We start from the raw sequence: 18898 nt of genomic DNA on the forward strand, positions 1-18898 counted from the left end.
AGGCTCCATCACACATTTTCCATCGGAATTTCCGACACACAAAGTTTGAGAGCAGGATATAAAATTTTCCGACAACAAAATCCGTACACAAATCCGACGGACAAAGTGCCACGCATGCTCAGAATAAATAAAGAGATGAAAGCTATTGGCCACTGCCCCGTTTATAGTCCCGACGTACGTGTTTTACGTCACCGCGTTCAGAATGATTGGATTTTCCGTCAACTTTGTGTGACCGTGTGTATGCAAGACAAGTTTGAGCCAACATCCGTCGGAAAAAATCCTAGGATTTTGTTGTCGGAATGTCCGAACAAAGTCCGACCGTGTGTACGGGGCATTAGGTGCAATCATAATAGAAATACAAATATGAATACAAGCCACATAAAAAGGACACAATACACCCAAACCACACTGGGTAACAATGTACATTGATGACATTGTTATTATTAAAACTGAAACTGAACCTTTAACCACCTCATTGTGAGGAATGGAGATGGACCTTTCATATGGTGTACAGGATCTCCTCCTCATTTGTTGGGAACATGACATTATATTGAGGAATGGAGATGGACCTTTCATATGGTGTTCAGTATCTCCACCTCATTTGTTCGGAACATGACGTTATATTGAGGAATGGAGATGGATCTTTCATATGGTGTACAGTATCTCCACCTACGTTGTTGGGAACATGACGTTATATTGAGGAATGGAGATGGACCTTTCATATGGTGTACAGTATCTCCACCTCATTTGTTCGGAACATGACGTTATATTGTGGAATGGAGATGGACCTTTCATATGGTGTACAGTATCTCCACCTACGTTGTTGGGAACATGACGTTATATTGAGGAATGGAGATGGACCTTTCATATGGTCTTCAGTATCTCCACCTCATTTGTTCGGAACATGACGTTATATTGTGGAATGGAGATGGACCTTTCATATGGTGTACAGTATCTCCACCTAAGTTGTTGGGAACATGATGTTATATTGAGGAATGGAGATGGACCTTTCGTATGGTGTACATACTATACTTTATACTAAACAAAAACTAAAATGATAATGTGAACTGTTTCTTCATTTAATTTACTACTTACTTGTGTTTATATCTAAAGACGATTGCTCCTGCTGACTTTTCACAATTATTTCCCCCTCTTCCACAGACAGCTGAGCACCACCTACCAATGCCTCTTCTTCTTTAACCTCAGCTTTGATATATTTTAGTTCTTCACCCTAAACTCAAAGATCATAAAATACAGGTATAATAAAATACAAGAGTTTACACAGATAAATGCCCTTTCATTACATGTTTAGGACTACATCTACCTGATCATGGTGAGGGATGGTTTGATCTTCCTGTGTGGAATCCCAGGAATACAGAGGACAGGGACAGCTCTCTGGTGGGTTCCCCTTACTGGATCCATCTGTAGGAAACACACACTGACTAAATACATTGATTTTATGGGGTTGATTTACTAAAAATGGTGAGTGCAAAATTGGGTGTATCTGTGCATAGAAATCAATCAGCTTCCAAATTTTATTGTCAAAGCTTAATTGAACAAGCTGAAGTTAGAAGCTGATTGGTTTCTATGCACAGATACACCAGATTTTGCACTCTCCAGTTTTAGTAAATCAACCCCTATGTGTTTATCAGATGATGGGAGATCTAAGTGGACCCTCCGTACTGCTCTCTCCTTTACAATAAAGTCTCCTCTTACCCAGTGATGGGATGGGTGGCTGATTCTCCATCATGACGTCCTTACAAAGATAATCTTTCCTAATGAGGTGAAGACCTACAGATCCACAATCATTTATCTATATACCAAAACTCTTCCTGTATTTAGTGTTCTTTACTCACCTGTGCTGATATCCAGAGAAGGTTCCTCCTGTTTGATTGTCCCCATCATCCTAACTTCCTCTGTAGTTGGCTGATAATCTATTACAGACGTCTCCTCTTCTTGCTTTTTAACCTCAACTTTTATATACGTCTGTTCTTCATTCTAAATTAACACCAACAAAGTAAAACCTTTAAAATGTGAGGACTAATAGGCAGAGATAAGAGTGTAATCTCATAAGTCTGGAGTCACTGTTGTGTTCTACCTATCTACCTGATGATGGTGAGGGATGGTGTGACCTTCCTGTGTGGAATTCCGGCAATACAGGAGACGAGGACCTCTCTCTGGTGGGTTCCCATTACTGGATCCATCTGTAGGAAACACACACACTGACTGAATACATTGTTTCTATTTGTTTATCAGATGATGGGGGATCTAGGTGGACCCTCCGTACTGCTCTCTCCTTTACAATAAAGTCTCCTCTTACCCGGTGATGTGAGGGGCGGCTGATTCTCCATCATGACGTCCTTGTAGATATCCATGTGCCCTTTCTTAATACTCAGTACTAAAATAAAGTAATAGACAAGAGTACACCTTCACACTTCCCAATTTCCATTGTCACCAGAATGCTTGCAAACACCCCCTTCCCATTTTACCACTGAGCTTGTACCCCCCACCACCACCACCAAAACTGTACCTGTGCCTGCTACTCACTCCAAGCCTCGCTACACTGTGTAGGTATATCGTGAGTAGGGTTGCCACCTCATCCCTTTAAACCCAAAGTCATTTTAATTAAACAGGTTCTGTCGATGATTAAGGTGGTTATTAAACTCACTTAGTGCCTTATCTGCATTAAATTAGCATCGGAACCTGTGTAATTAATATGCATTCGAGTTTAAAGGGATAAGGTGGCAACCCTAATCTTGAGCCACCCTTGTTACCACCACTTCCTCCTCTAACCCCTGTGCCTTTAACCCACCTCTCAACACTGGACCTGTGTGTGCTTTCCCCTACTTGTACCAACATCTTATTACAGCCTCTGCTTCCAACTTCAACAATGCCTCGTCTCTACTTCCTCCCAACTCAACTATCCCCCGGAACTTCCTGTTTCTATGTGACATCACTTCCTGTCTCATCTTACATCACTTCCTTCACGTGGCGAAAATAAATACTGCAGTCTACGTTCTACGGCACATTCTTCTATTGCATTACATACATTACACACGCAGATTATACCTCGGATAATATCCAGACAATATAAAAAAAAAAAATTAAGAAAATGAAATCAGTCTTTGAAATACAACATAATGAACATAACATTTAGATATTTTTTTATTTCTACATTGTTAATAACATCATCATCAGTTTGCATGGTACTCATTCAATTATTTTCACATGCAGATTAAAAATACCAAGACGATACCCAAAAGATAAATAAATTAAAAATAAAAACGTTTTTATAGTCTTAGTAGGTACAATCCTGATGACACAGAAGAATGAAAAGCAAACAAAACAATAGTGCGGAGAATTATTCCATAAAAAAATATTTATCACACAGGTTAGAGCTTTCATATTTCACATTGCTGGAGGATTCTACCAACAGGAACCAATGTTATATGACAGTATATGAAGCCCTCATCAGATCCCGTCCCTTCCAGAGTTTTCCACTGCAATGCCGAAAAGTCCCCAGAACAGACATGTTCATAAACAATCAAAGTGTATCTCTACCAGGATGTGATTATCATCGCAATACAAATTGTTCTTCCAGCATTGTCTACATTACTAAACACTCTATGCACCCCTGTGTTCTGCCTCCATCCCCAATGTCTGCACTACATTTTCTGAGAGATCATCTAATTCACACCGTGATCTCATCAGCTCCATCCTCCCTTGAAACGTTCTCTGACAGCTCTCCTCCCACCATCCACATTACATTCTCCGACAGTTCAATTCCACCATCCACACTACATTCTCCAACAGCTCTTCTCCCACCATCCACACTACATTCTTCGACCGCTCTCCACCCATCATCCACACTACATTCTCCGACAGCTCTCCTCCACCATCCACACTACATTCTCCGACAGCTCTCCTCCACCATCCACACTACATTCTCCGACAGCTCTCCTCCACCATCCACACTACATTCTCCGACAGCTCTTCTCCACCATCCACACTACATTCTCCGACAGCTCTCCCCCCACCATCCACACTACATTCTCCTACAGCTCTCCCCCCACCATCCACACTACATTCTCCGACAGCTCTCCCCCCACCATCCACACTACATTCTCCTACAGCTCTCCCCCCACCATCCACACTACATTCTCCGACAGCTCTCCTCCACCATCCACACTACATTCTCCGACAGTTCTCCTCCCACCATCCACACTACATTCTCCGACAGCTCTCCTCCACCATCCACATTACATTCTCCTACAGCTCTCCCCCCACCATCCACACTACATTCTCCTACAGCTCTCCCCCCACCATCCACACTACATTCTCCGACAGCTCTCCCCCCACCATCCACACTACATTCTCCTACAGCTCTCCCCCCACCATCCACACTACATTCTCCGACAGCTCTCCTCCACCATCCACACTACATTCTCCGACAGCTCTCCTCCACCATCTACACTACATTCTCCAACAGCTCCCCTACATCATCCACACTACATTCTCTGACAGATCTCCTCCACCATCCACACTACATTCTCCGACAGCTCTCCTCCACCATCCACACTACATTCTCCGACAGATCTCCTCCACCATCCACACTACATTCTCTGACAGATCTCCTCCACCATCCACACTACATTCTCCGACAGCTCTCCTCCCCCATCCACACTACATTCTCCGACAGCTCTCCTCCACCATCCACACTACATTCTCCGACAGCTCTCCCCCACCATCCACACTACATTCTCCGACAGTTCTCCCCCCACCATCCACACTACATTCTCCGACAGATCTCCCCCACCATCCACACTACATTCTCCGACAGTTCTCCCCCCACCATCCACACTACATTCTCCGACAGATCTCCTCCACCATCCACACTACATTCTCCGACAGCCTGTTCTACAGCATTAATCTAATAATCTTTTGGTGATCATTTTCCCCACTTACCTTGAATGTAGAAGCCATTCTTCCTGCTGGCTACCTATGAAAGAGTACCTTTTTTAATTGACCGCCCATGTGAGGAGGCCCTTCTCAACTAATAGTCATCGTAAAGAGGCCCATATCCAATAAATCGGCAATCTGGGTGAAACTTTCACTTGTCACCCATATCCTGTATGAATGCTATGGCTTAGTATATTTTTATTGCCATTATAAGAGAAAAAATCCAGCACCACAATGTCTCAGTAAAACATATACAATTTTATTAGATTCATCCATTAAAAGGGATTAATACCTGTAATTATTGACACGTAATCACGTGTATAAAAACCTTTAATTGTGTCATAATAAAGCAGAACAGTTATTTGGAAAGATGCGGAGTGTATCTTTTGTGTCTGTTCCCTACTGCAGTAGTTATGAATAATTTGGAACCACTAATTAATATGAAGATAGGAGTTGCCTATCTATAAATTCCCATGTCAATATATATATGTATAAAATAGAGTGGGCTTTAGCTATTGTATTTTCCTTTTATGTAGCAATACCATTGATTATTTATTGCCCATGTTTAGGACAATGGTTGTATTTTTACAATTGTTGTGTTGCCTCATGTATTGCCATTACGGGGCCGAGTCCAGCATTTGTGTCTATGGATGCAAATGCTGGACGCGGGAGCACGCCCGCAAGAACCCCCCTAGGAGCGCTTCTCCTATGTGGTTATCTGATGCGGGGAGGAGCCGCCGGGGGACCCCAGAAGAGGATGTTTGGGGCCACACTGTGCAAAATGAGCTGCACAGAGGAGGTAAGTATGATATGTTTGTTATTTAAAAAAAATAAAAAATGATCCTTTACAATCACTTTAAGGACTATATTGATACAGTTTAATGCCCCTAAAACCACTAATTTTAACGTCCTCCTATTGTACTGTTATGCGTATTGTACACAACTTGGCCCTCTCTACCCCCTCAGAATTATGGGTGGAACTGCATATAGATGGGCGTAGTTCAAAGTTAATCATTGGAGTTTGTTATTGACCACCCAATGTTAACGAGGAGGTGGAGACTCAGCTCCTTGCACAGATGGAAAGGGCTGCAAGGGCTGGGACAGTGATAATAATGGGAGATTTTAACTACCCAGAAATTGACTGGAGTAATGGCACTGCTGGGACAGTTAAAGGGCAAAAATTTATAAACCTAGTACAGGACAATTTTATGGTCCAGTTTATTGAGGCCCCAACTAGGAATGAAGCTCTGTTGGACCTGGTAATCTCAAACCATGCAGAGCTTATTACTAATGTGCAGATAAAGGAACACCTGGGTAGCAGTGACCATAACATGATTTCATTTGATGTTAGCTGTAAACAAGAAATACATAAGGGAAAGATAAAAACACTTAACTTCAAGAGAGCAAATTTTCCAAGGATGAGGGCTGCTCTCGAGGACTTAGACTGGGAGGGAATATTGGCAGCGATAAACACAGAACAGAAATGGGAATTCTTCAAAAAGACTGTTTGGGACCTCACTGCAAAGTATATTCCCATGGGCAATAAGTTTAAAAGGCTAAAAAGAAAACCTATGTGGCTCACGGTCAAAGTTAGAAAAGCTATAAACAATAAGAAAAGAGCTTTTAAAAAATATAAAAATGAAGGAACACTAGTGTCATTTAAATGCTACAAAGAATTTAACAGAATATGTAAAAAGGAAATCAAGGGTGCAAAAATTCAAAACGAACGACAGATCGCAAAAAATAGTAGGACAAACCCCAAAAAATTCTTCAAATATATTAATAGTAAAAAGGTCAGGTCTGAGCATGTAGGCCCTTTACAAAATAATCTAGAGTGGGTGACTGGGGACAAGGAGAAGGCTAATTTATTAAATACTTTCTTCAGCTCTGTGTATACAAAAGAGCATGGGGAAGTTCATGTGCATAATGGGGGTGGTATTGACACAGCCCCCAATGATCCACAATGGCTCAAAAGGGATATGGTCCAGAAATATTTAGACAGAATAAAGGTGGATAAAGCACCTGGACCTGATGGCATCCACCCACAGATCCTAAAAGAATTGAGCTCTGTAATTTCAAAGCCATTGTATCTAATTTTTAGGGACTCATTAATGACGGGAATAGTACCGCTGGATTGGCGCAGGGCGAACGTGGTGCCTATATTTAAAAAGGGATCAAAGTCTTTACCAAGTAACTATAGACCTGTTAGTTTAACTTCTATAGTCGGGAAGATACTGGAGCGTTTAATAAAAGACCACATAGACGAGTTCTTGCTGGAAAAAAACATTTTAAGCAACAGACAGCATGGGTTCATGAAAGACAGAAGTTGTCAGACAAACCTGATTTCTTTTTATGAAGAGGTAAGTAAAACCTTGGACAGAGGGGTGGCTGTGGACGTGGTTTATTTGGATTTTGCAAAAGCGTTTGATACAGTTCCGCACACACGGCTCATGTGTAAGTTAAAGTCTACAGGCTTGGAAATATCAGTTTGTAAATGGATAGAAAACTGGCTAAAAGACAGAATTCAGAGAGTAGTGGTTAATGATTCTTACTCTGACTGGTCTAAGGTTATCAGTGGTGTACCCCAAGGTTCAGTGCTGGGACCCTTACTCTTTAATATCTTTATAAATGATATTGGGTCTGGGATCAAAAGTAACATTTCTGTCTTTGCAGATGACACCAAGCTATGCAGTGGAATAACGTCCTTACAGGATGTCTCCGATTTACAAGCCGACCTCAATGCACTGTCTAATTGGGCGACTATGTGGCAGATGAGGTTTAATGTTGATAAATGTAAAGTTCTGCACTTGGGGGCTAAGAATATGCATGCATCATACATGCTAGGGGGAGTACAACTGGGGGAATCTGTAGTGGAGAAGGATCTGGGGGTTTTGGTAGATCATAAGCTCAATAATAGCATGCAATGCCAAGCTGCGGTTTCCAAAGCGAGCAAAGTTCTTTCTTGTATTAAGAGAGGTATGGACTCCAGAGAGAGAGATATCATTTTGCCCCTGTTCAAATCATTAGTAAGACCTCATCTGGAATATGCAGTTCAGTTTTGGACACCAGTTCTCAAAAAGGATATCGGGGAACTGGAGAAAGTGCAGAGAAGGGCAACCAAACTGATAAGAGGCATGGGGGAGCTCAGCTATGAGGAAAGATTAGAGGAACTGAATTTGTTCACTCTTGAGAAGAGGAGAATAAGGGGGGATATGATCAACATGTTTAAATATATAAGGGGTCCATATAGTGAACTTGGTGTTGAGTTATTCACTTTACGGTCAACACAGAGGACAAGGGGGCACTCTTTACGACTGGAGGAAAAGAGATTTCATCTTCAAATACGGAAAGGTTTCTTCACAGTAAGAGCTGTGAAAATGTGGAATAGACTCCCTCCAGAGGTGGTTCTGGCCAGCTCAGTAGATTGCTTTAAGAAAGGCCTGGATACTTTCCTAAATGTACATAATATAACTGGGTACTGACATTTATAGGTAAAGTTGATCCAGGGAAAATCCGATTGCCTCTCTGGGATCAGGAAGGAATTTTTTCCCCTGCTGTAGCAAATTGGAGCATGCTCTGCTGGGGTTTTTTGCCTTCCTCTGGATCAACTGTGGGTATAGTATTGGGTATATTGGATTGTACGTTTTTTTTTTTTTTTATGGTTGGACTGGATGGACTTGTGTCTTTTTTCAACCTGACTAACTATGTATAACTATGTATAACTATGTAGAAAGAAGGTCGTCTTTCTGAATGAAACCTATCCCACGCTCTAAACATGAGAAAAGGTGCTCAATGATGGGACTGTTCCAGTGTCTAATAAGTTGTCCTTTCTGAGGAATAGGAACAGGAATAAGGAAGATCACTCAGGTTAATTATATGGTGTATTAAAAGGTCTACTTTATGAGTGAAACCTTTCCTGCACTCTGAACATGAATGGGGACACTCGCCTGTGTGAATTCTCTGGTGGTTAAGAAGTTTTTCTTTCTCGTAGAAACATTCCCCGCACTGTGCACAGGAAAAAAAGGATGCTCACCTACATGAATTCTCTGGGGAATATGAAGGTGTGTTTTATGATTTCCCTCACTCTAAGCATGAATAGGAATGCTCACCCTAGTGATGATGTCTGAGGTCCTCTTTCTGAAGGAAAGTTTTCCCTACATGAGACAGGGCGCTCGTCTTTGTGATTTTTCTGGTGACTTTTTCGGGTGGCATTTCTGGTGTGTAAGAAGTTTTGCTTTCTTGCAGAAAAATTTCCTTCATGCTGAACATAAGAAAGGTCTTTTATGGTGTCTAGGAACCTCACGGAATCATTTCCCACACTTCAAATATAAATAGGGACGCTCTCTTTTGCAAGTTTTTGGGGAAATATTTAGCACAACCTGAACATAACAATGTTATGTGAACTCCGCCATGGTGTGAAGAAGTTTCCTTGAGATTTGATGGATCTGTTTACACCATCATAGTATGTATATTTTAAATGAAGGATTTTATTCTTGGGAAATAGTGTACTGTCCAATGATCTTGCAATCTATTACAATCTGGAAATAAAACAAACTCTCCCTCTGAGGTATTATTACAAAGAGACCATATGTAGGAAAACAATATTTTAATAAAAGTTATAAGTATGCTTCAAGTCTTCCATTCAGAAATGATACATGTTTGTACAGCACTCACCAGTTTCTCAGAGTTCTGGCATAGAATTGGGTGCAATCATACCAAAAAATAAATACAAACCAGATAAAGGATATAAATCTAGTGTACAGTATCTCCTCCTCATTTGTTGGGAACATGACATTATATTGAGGAATGGAGGTGGAACTTTCATATGGTGTACAGTATCTCCTCCTCATTTGTTGGGAACATGACATTATATTGAGGAATGGAGATGGACCTTTTATATGGTGTACATTATCTCTTCTTCATTTGTTGGGAACATGACGTTATACTAAAGAATGGAGATGGACCTTTCATATGGTGTACAGTATCTCCTCCTCATTTGTTGGGAACATGACATCATATTGAGGAATGGAGATGGACCTTTCATATGGTGTACAGTATCTCCTCCTCATTTGTTGGGAACATGACATTATATTGAGGAATGGAGGTGGAACTTTCATATGGTGTACAGTATCTCCTCCTCATGTGTTGGGAACATGGCGTTATATTAAGGAACAGAGATGGACCTTTCATATGGTGTACAATATCCCCTCTTCATGTGCTGGGAACATTACATTATATTGAGGAATGGAGATGGACCTTTCATATGGTGTACAGTATCTCCTCCTCATTTGTTGGGAACATGCCATTATATTGAGGAACAGAGATGGACCTTTCAAATGGTGTACGATATCTCCACCCCATTTGTTGGAACATGACGTTATATTGAGGAATGGAGATGGACCTTTCATACTGTGTAGTATCTCCACCTCATTTGTTGGGAACATGACGTTATTTTGAGGAACGGAGATGGACCTTTCTTATCTTATGGTGTAAAGTATCTCCACCTAGTTTGTTTGTAACATTGTTCAGTGCAGTAAATGTTGACTGGAGGTTTGTACACCATATCATCTACAGTACCTGCACCACATTTGTTGGGAACGTGGGGATGTAGGATAGGTACATTGACGATGTTCTTATTGTAAACAGTTAAGATTTCTTGATCTTTTCCTTACTGAATGATGTGAAGTTCCCGAACAAAGGCATGACAGACTGTATGTTGTGGGAGGGAAAAAAGGTTTAACTTCTGACTACAGAAAGGATTCTTTGCTGGAAGAGCTGCAGAAGTGTAGAATACTATTCAGCGAAAAATAGTTTAAAACTGACTCAATATAATGTACTCTATTGCTTATTCTCTTATTTATCATTCTAGGTTTAAGTAGGATGGTTTTGTGGATGAATTATTTCCAGCACCCTGAACAGAAAAATGGATGTTTGCCCATGTAAATTCTCTGCTGTGTAAAAGGGTCTTCTTTCTGGGTAAAACATTTCCCACACACTGAACATTAAAAGGGGCGCTTGCCTTTGTAACCTTTCTGGTGGTTTCACAGTGAAACATTCCTTGCACTCTTAAGAGGAAAAAGGATGCTCACTATGGTGAATTCTCTGATGTTTAAGTAGTTTTTCTCTCACAACGAAACACTTCCCGCACTTAGAACATGCAAAAGGACTCTCACGGCTGTGAATTCTCTGGTGTCTAAGAAGGTTCCCTTTGCGGTTGAAAATTTTTCCACACTCCGAACATGAGTGCGGGCGCTTGCCTTTGTGACTTTGATAGTGTACAAGAAGGTTTGCTTTCTCAGTGAAACATTTTCCGCACTCTAAACAGGAAAAAGAATGCTCACCTGTGTGAGTTTCCTTGTGTCTGAGAAATTTTCCTTTCTTTGTGAAACATTTCCCGCACTCTGAACAGGAAAAAGAACGTGCACCAGTGTGAACTCTCTGATGTCTGAGAAGTTTTCCTTTCTCGGGGAAACATTTCCCGCACTCTGAACAGGAAAAAGGGCGCTCACCTGTGTGCATTCTCTGGTGTCTAATGAGGGTTCCTTTTTGAGCAAAGCTTTTTCCGCACTCTGAACAGGAAAACGGACGCTCACCTGTGTGAGTTCTCTGGTGTGTTAGAAGTTTTCCTTTCTCGATGAAACATTTCCCGCACTCTGAACAGCAAAAAGGACGCTCACCTGTGTGAATTCTCTGGTGTATAAGAAGGCATCCTTTCTGAGTGAAACATTTTCCACACTCAGAACAGGAAAAAGGATGCTCACATGTGTTACTTCTCTGGTGTGTAAGAGGTTGTCCTTCATTAGTGAAACATTTCTCGAACTCAGAAAAGGAAGATGAGTGTTCAGGAATGTGAGTTCTCTGGTGTCTAAAAAGTACTTTGTTTTCAGTGAAGGAGTTCCCACTCTCTAAACATGACAATGAATTGTCTACTATATGATCTCCTTCATGGTTTAAAGAAGACTTCTTGGGACTAGATGGGTCAGTTGATCTATCCACATTGTGAGATTTTAGGTGAATATCTGAAGTGATATTTTTTGAATGAATAGAGGATTCTTCAGGGTTCAAAGGATCCATCGATCTTGCCAAACAGTATGGTCTGTGATGTATGTTTTCATCAAAGGAATTTGTTTGTTGTGAATTTTGAGCTGTTCCGTTAGCTTGTGCATAATCTGGAAATAAAAAAAGATCTCCGTCTGAGGTTCTTATTCCATATCCAGTGTCCATCTCTTGGAAAGCAATGTTTAAACCAAATGTTATAAGAATTCTTTAAGTCCTGTATTTAGGAATCTCAATCTTTCAATATAACAATGGAGATGGACCTTTCATATGGTGTAAAGTATCTTCTCCTTAATTGTTGAGAACATGACATTATATTGAGGAATGGAGATGGACCTTTCATATGGTGTACAGTATCTCCACCTCATTTGTTGGAAACATGACGTTATATTGAGGAATGGAGATGGACCTTTCATATTGTGTACAGTATCTCCTCCTCATTTGTTGGGAACATGACATTATATTGAGGAATAGAGATGAACCTTTCATATGGTGTACAGTATCTCCTCCTCATTTGTTGGGAACTTGGCATTATATATAGGAATGGAGATGGACCTTTCATATGGTGTACAGTATCTCCACCTTATTTATTAGGAACATGACGTTATATTGAGGAATGGAGATGGACCTTTCATATGGTGTACAGTATCTCCCCCTCATTTGTTGGGAACATGACATTATATTGAGGAATAGAGATGAACCTTTCATATGGTGTACAGTATCTCCTCCTCATTTGTTGGGAACATGACATTATAGTGAGGAATAGAGATGAACCTTTCATATGGTATACAGTATCTTCACCTCATTTGCTAGAAACATTGGGTAATATGCTAACAGCAAAGATTAAATGGGCCTTCCTCTACCTCATTCATTGGGAACATGACATTATATTGAATAATGGAGATTCACCTTTCATATGGTGTACAATATCTCCTTGTTTATTTTTGTAACATTGGATAGTGTAGTAAATACAAAGATTACATTATACAGGAGAGGGCTGGAAATTTGTATACCATGTGGTCTACACCACCTCTACCACATGTGTTGGGAATGTTGAGTTGAAGGGTAAATACATAGATGATGTACTTATTGTTAATAGTTAAATCTTCTTAATCTTTTCCTTAAATGAAGGAATATGAGGTTTTCTGTCTTAAACAAGGACAGTACAAACTGTGTGTTTTTGGAGCAAAACAAATGAACCTCTGTATACAGAAAGGATTCTTTGTGGAAAAGCTGTAAAAATGTAGAATAGTGATTGATGGGAAAGATTTTAAATGACTTAGCATATTACTTCAGGAAATGACTTACTTGTGTCCATATGTAGAGAAGATTCCTCCTGTTTATTTTCCATAATCGTCTCCAACTCCTCCATGGACGGCAGATCTCCACTCACCAAAATCTCTTCTTCTTCCTCTTTTACCTCAACCTTGATGTCTTTTAGTTCTACAGCCTAAACTCCAAAGATTAAGAAAACATAAAAAAAAAAAAAAAGAACCATAAATTACATACAAGAATGTCATCTCCTTGCTTGGAATACATGTTTAACCACTTAAGGACCATCAGGATTTACCCCCTTAATGACCAGGCCATTTTTTGCGATACAGCACTGCGTCGCTTTAACTGACAATTGCGCGGTCGCGCGACGCTGTACCCAAACAAAATTTACGTCTTTTTTTTTTCCACAAATAGAGCTTTCTTTTGGTGGTATTTGATCACCTCTGCATTTTTTTTGAGCTAGAAACAAAGAGCGACGATTTTGAAAAATCTTTTTTTACTTTTTGCTATAAAACATAACAAAAAAAAAAAAAAAAATGTATTCATCAGTTTAGGCCAATATATATTCTTCTACATATTTTTGGTAAAATAGGCGTATATTGATTGGTTTGCACAAAAGTTATCGCGTCTACAAACTTTGGGATAGATTTAGGGACTTTAATTTTTTTAAATTGTTTTTACTGGTAATGGTGACGATCTGCGCTTTTTAGTGGGATTGCGACATTGCGGCGGTCAAATCTGACCCTAAATGGCGCTTTTTGAGGACCAGTGACATTATTACATTGATCAGTGCTATAAAAATGCACTGATCAATGTAAAAATGACACTGGCAGGGAAGGGGTTAACGCTAGGGGGCGATCAAGGGGTTAAGCGTGTTCCCTAGGTGTGTTCTAACAATGTGGGGGAGGGCTGCCTGGGAAATGACAGAGATCACTGTTCCTGATCACTGGAAACAGTAGATCTCTGACATGACCCTTGTCAGAATGGGGACCCGTCTTGTTTACAAAGGCAGATCCTCATTCTGCCTCTGTACTAGGCGATCGCGGGCCCCCAGCGGACATCGAGTCCGCCCGACCCACGCAGCACGCATGAGAGCGCCACCGGCGGCGCGCGCATGCTTGCAACTGTGCCTGCGCAAACCTTTGTACGACGGCAATTTGCGCAGGGGAGCTAATCTGCCGCAGTATAACTGCGGCGGCTGGTAATTAAGCAGTTAAAGTTGATGTTTAAGTTTACCTACCTGATCATGGTGAGGGATGGTGTGACCTTCCTGTGTGGAATCCCGGGAATACAGAGAAGGGGAACATCTCTCTGGTGGGTTCCCATTACTGGATCCATCTGTAGGAAACACACACACTGACTGAATACATTGTTTCTATGTGTTTATCAGATGATGGGGGATTTAGGTGGACCCTCCGTACTGCTTTCCCCTTTACAGTAAAGTCTCCTCTTACCCGGTGATGTGAGGGGCGGCTGATTCTCCATTACGATGTCCTTGTAGAGATCCTTGTGTCCTTCTATATACTCCCACTCCTCCATGGAGAAATAGACAGTGACATCCTGACACCTTATAGGAACCTGACACACACAATGATACAGTCACCATCCAGACACATCCCTTGTCTGTTACTGGATAATGTCCCAGAATTGCCACCACCGCTCACCTCTCCTGTCAGCAGATCAACAATCTTCTTGGTGACTTCCAGAATCTTCTTGGCACTGGTTACCTCTGTTGTCCGACAGTGAGGTGGAGGCACTGTGATGGGCGATGTCCTCTGAAGATGGCTGCTAGATGTTAATGGATCACCAGATATTTTCTTCACTACTTTATAATCCTGTATAATGAGAGAAAGTAACATTTGTCAAAACAGACTTCTCAGAATCCTCCTCACATCTCTGGTCAGGCCATTTGAAAGATAAGAGTGATGCCATGTGACCTCCCAGAATCCTCCTCACCTCTCCAGTCAGCAGGTAGATGATCTCCAGGGTGAGGTTTAATATCCTCTCAGTCATGTGACTTTGGTCTTCATCCATCCTCATTGATGTGACCTATACAGGGCTCTCCTCTCTGTAGACGGATAATAAACTGAGAATTATCTGGACTGTACTGGGAAGAATAATGTCTGCACAGAGTTCCTCCATAGTTAAGATACCTCAGACTGCTTCTTATTCCATATCGGTGGTCTCGTTAATCTCGCTGACAATAAACTAGAGATTCTCTTTAAAGGGAATCTATACCCTAAGAATCAACCTTTCTTATATGCTCACTTTTGTTCCGTTAATTATCACTGAACGCAATTTGTTATATCCGTTTGATATTATTACCAGTTGATTCTGACATAAAACTTGTCAACAAAAAACTTCCTACGTGCTCTGCCTATGCTGAACTCTTATCATTTATATTGTATCCATCTATCTGCGAGGACAACAGAACACCCCCCCCATGTTAGGGAGAAGATAGGAGGGGGAGGTGTCATTAGTGTTGTCCTGTTTCTGCTGTTTTTATTACAGTAGGAGGTGAGAGTTATAACTAGGGTTGTCCCGATACCACTTTTTTAGGACCGAGTACAAGTACCGATACTTTTTTTCAAGTACTCACCGATACCGATTACCGATACTTTTTTTTAATGTCACGTGACAGGTTTTTTTTTTTTTTTTTGAGGGGGGGGGGGGGTTGGGGTGGGGGTGGGGGTATAGTGAACGGTGTCTGTGTGTGTGTTTTTGTTTTGGTTTTTTTCATTTACATTTATTATTTTTTACATTTTTTTTTTTATTCTTTATTGCACTATGTGTGTGTTTTTTTTTTTTTTTTTAATCAGCCCTGTTGGGGGGCTTTGGTGAGATATCAGGGGTCTTAACAGACCTCTGATATCTCCCCCTTGAGACAGAGAAATAGACTGAGGATAGAGATTCCCCAGTCCCTTTCTCTGCAGCGTCAGCTGCACTGAGAATGAATGGAGAGAAGACAACGGCTTCTCTCCATTCATAAACTGACACATTGTAATCACAGGAGGTTACAATGTTTCAGTTATGTGAATGGAAAGAGTCAGCTGACTCTCTCCATACACACAGCGGAGAGAGACAGCAGAACGGAGGGGACAGACGAAGAGAGAGGGGGACAACGGAAAGCCGGAACGGATGGGCACAGCGGAGGGGGACAGAGGAACGCATGGGGACAGCGGAGGGGGACAGAGCAAAGAAGGAGGACAGCGGGGGGGGACAGAGGAACGGAGGAGGACAGCGGAGGGGGACAGAGCAAAGAAGGAGGACAGCGGGGGGGGGGGACAGAGGAACGGAGGGGGACACAGCAATGGAGCAGGACAGCGGAGGGGGACAGAGGAACGGAGGAGGACTAAGGAGGAGGAGGTGACAGTCAGCGGTGATCGCGTGTGGGGGAATTACAAGCACCGATCACCGCTGTATAACACTAAGCAGCTGAAAGCCGCGGGGGGAGAAGCTTGTAACTCCCCCACACGTCCATCACCGCTGACAGTCAAGGTATCGGCGGAAGCATCGGGAGCATTTGCCCGAGTACAAGTACTTGGGCAAATGCTTGGTATCGGTGCCGATACCGATACTAGTATCGGTATCGGGACAACCCTAGTTATAACCCTAGTAGAGTGGATGACCTAGCATGGGTCACTTCAAATCAGCTCTTTCACATGTTTCTGCTAAGCAAACAGCAGCCAATTTTTGGTGAGTGATGAACAGGTTTCCTCCACTGCCTCCCTACCAAATTCCCCCATATACTCTAAAGCAGTGGATAACGAACAGTCTGCACATTTTGTTTCAACCTTCCATGATGGGGCTGTTGATTGAGCACACAAAACAACCAACGGTAGAGGACAAGTGCATATCATGCACTGATGCCCAAGCCTTACTTTCCTCTTAGCAGGAAGAGGAGGAGGACCAGCCAAGGGTGAAGAGCAGGGTGGTCAGTTTCTGCAGTCAGGCCGGTGCTTATTGTAAGCTTGAATTCAAGTTCACCTTTTCATGAAAAAAGTTGACCTCCTGTGAACTAGTTCAGCGGATGAGAAGGAAGTTGCACAGCAGCAAAATCTCAGGAGAGTGAGTAGTGTACCCAAAAACAACAGAGTCCAGTGCAGCAGGCCTCAGTTAGCAGCCACATCAGGCCACCATTATCTGACAACAGAGGTACTCAGGAAAAGCTGAAGCCTGCCACTAAGTCTGGTCACAGGATCCTGGTTTCTGGGTGTTCTCTAATACCTCGACTTCTGCAATATCTGTGCTCAGCACTGGCAACGAGGCAAAAATGTTTTAACAACCTGGGCACCATGTGAATGAGTAGTCATATCTTCCAGCACAGTGACGGGGCCTGTTTTGCCCGAAGGACAGAGCAGATGGCTCAACTTGGTCCATCTCCCGTCACTATAGTTTCATCTTTCCCTTCTACCTCCCACCCTGTTCAAGTCACACAAGTAATCTCTGCTGCTTCTACTCATAGGGAGGCACTTTTGTCTTTGCCTTCTTCAGCACCAGCAGGAGTAAATAGACAGAGCCAGGAGGGGGGAACTGAGGCTGAAAGGGGAGCCCTCCCCATCGCAGCATTCCAATCCAACATCTTCTGTGGTGGTATTCATCGGCCAGTTTTTCATCTAACAGGTTTTGGAGTTAAAGAATAAGCTCTCCCCTAACCATATACCTGGGATGTATCCGGTCTATAAACCAGAGGCTCTGGATGGACAGTTGGATAAATGGTTCCATATTTAGGATGTATCCGGTCTATAAACCAGAGGCTCTGGATGGACAGTTGGATAAATGGTTCTATATTTAGGATGTATCTGGTCTATAAACCAGAGGCTCTGGATGGACAGTTGGATAAATGGTTCTATATTTAGGATGTATCTGGTCTAAAAACCAGAGGCTCTGGATTAAAATTCAGATAAATTGCTCTATATTTAGGATGTATCCAGTCTATAAACCAGAGGCTCTGTATGGTCAGTAGGATAAATGGTTCTATTTGTAGGATGTATCTGGTCTATAAACCAGAGGCTCTGGATGGACAGCTGGATATATTAAGTCTACATCTGTACACATATTATAATCCTATATTACCTCCTCTGCTGCCAGTTTCAGCAATGTCTCCTCTCTACGTCCTCCCAACTCAACTTTCACCCAGAACTTCCTGTTTCTATTTCATGCCAATTCTTCTGTCCCTGATTACCTCACTTCCTGTGCATGTGAGTTACTTACATTACGTCAGATAGCCTCCTTGTGGAGAATATCAATACTGCAGTCTGTACGGCTGTACAGCCGTATTTTATTATGATACATACATTATTACACACAGATTATAACTGGTATAAATGCAGACAACTAAAAAAAACATGAAAAATCAAACTTTCATTTTTGAAATACAACACTATAACGTATTGTATATACAGCACCAATATATATTTATGTTTTTGAATTGCTTTTACATTGCATTACAGCTCTCCCCACCATCTACACTACATTCTCCGACAGCTCTCCTCCCACCATCCACACTACATTCTCCGACAGATCTCCTCCACCATCCACACTACATTCTCCGACAGCTCTCCTCCACCATCCACAATACATTCTCCGACAGATCTCCTTCACCATC

At 41.8% G+C, this 18898-nt stretch overlaps 2 protein-coding genes across 2 annotated transcripts in view; both read right to left on the bottom strand.

The window, feature by feature from the left end:
* The window catches only part of LOC141104661 (uncharacterized), a 58718-nt gene that overhangs the window by 17889 nt on the left and 21931 nt on the right, over positions 1-18898 (bottom strand). Inside the window, exons 9-10 of the mRNA XM_073594327.1 lie at positions 1325-1422; positions 1096-1231 (exon numbers count right to left, since the gene is read on the bottom strand). Coding sequence (XP_073450428.1) covers positions 1096-1231; positions 1325-1422 — 234 coding nt within the window. The remainder of the gene's footprint in view (positions 1-1095; positions 1232-1324; positions 1423-18898) is intronic.
* LOC141104604 (uncharacterized) lies at positions 7818-18466 on the bottom strand. Its single transcript, XM_073594237.1, has 7 exons — positions 18367-18466; positions 15247-15358; positions 14955-15125; positions 14745-14868; positions 14531-14628; positions 13324-13465; positions 7818-12128 (listed from the first exon to the last, which is right to left on the bottom strand). Exons 2-7 carry the CDS (start codon positions 15328-15330, stop codon positions 11026-11028), a joined length of 1722 nt encoding a protein of 573 aa, XP_073450338.1. The 5' UTR covers positions 15331-15358; positions 18367-18466; the 3' UTR covers positions 7818-11025.

Source organism: Aquarana catesbeiana, linkage group LG08, assembly GCF_042186555.1.
Source record: "Aquarana catesbeiana isolate 2022-GZ linkage group LG08, ASM4218655v1, whole genome shotgun sequence".
NCBI classification, from domain to species: domain Eukaryota; kingdom Metazoa; phylum Chordata; class Amphibia; order Anura; family Ranidae; genus Aquarana; species Aquarana catesbeiana.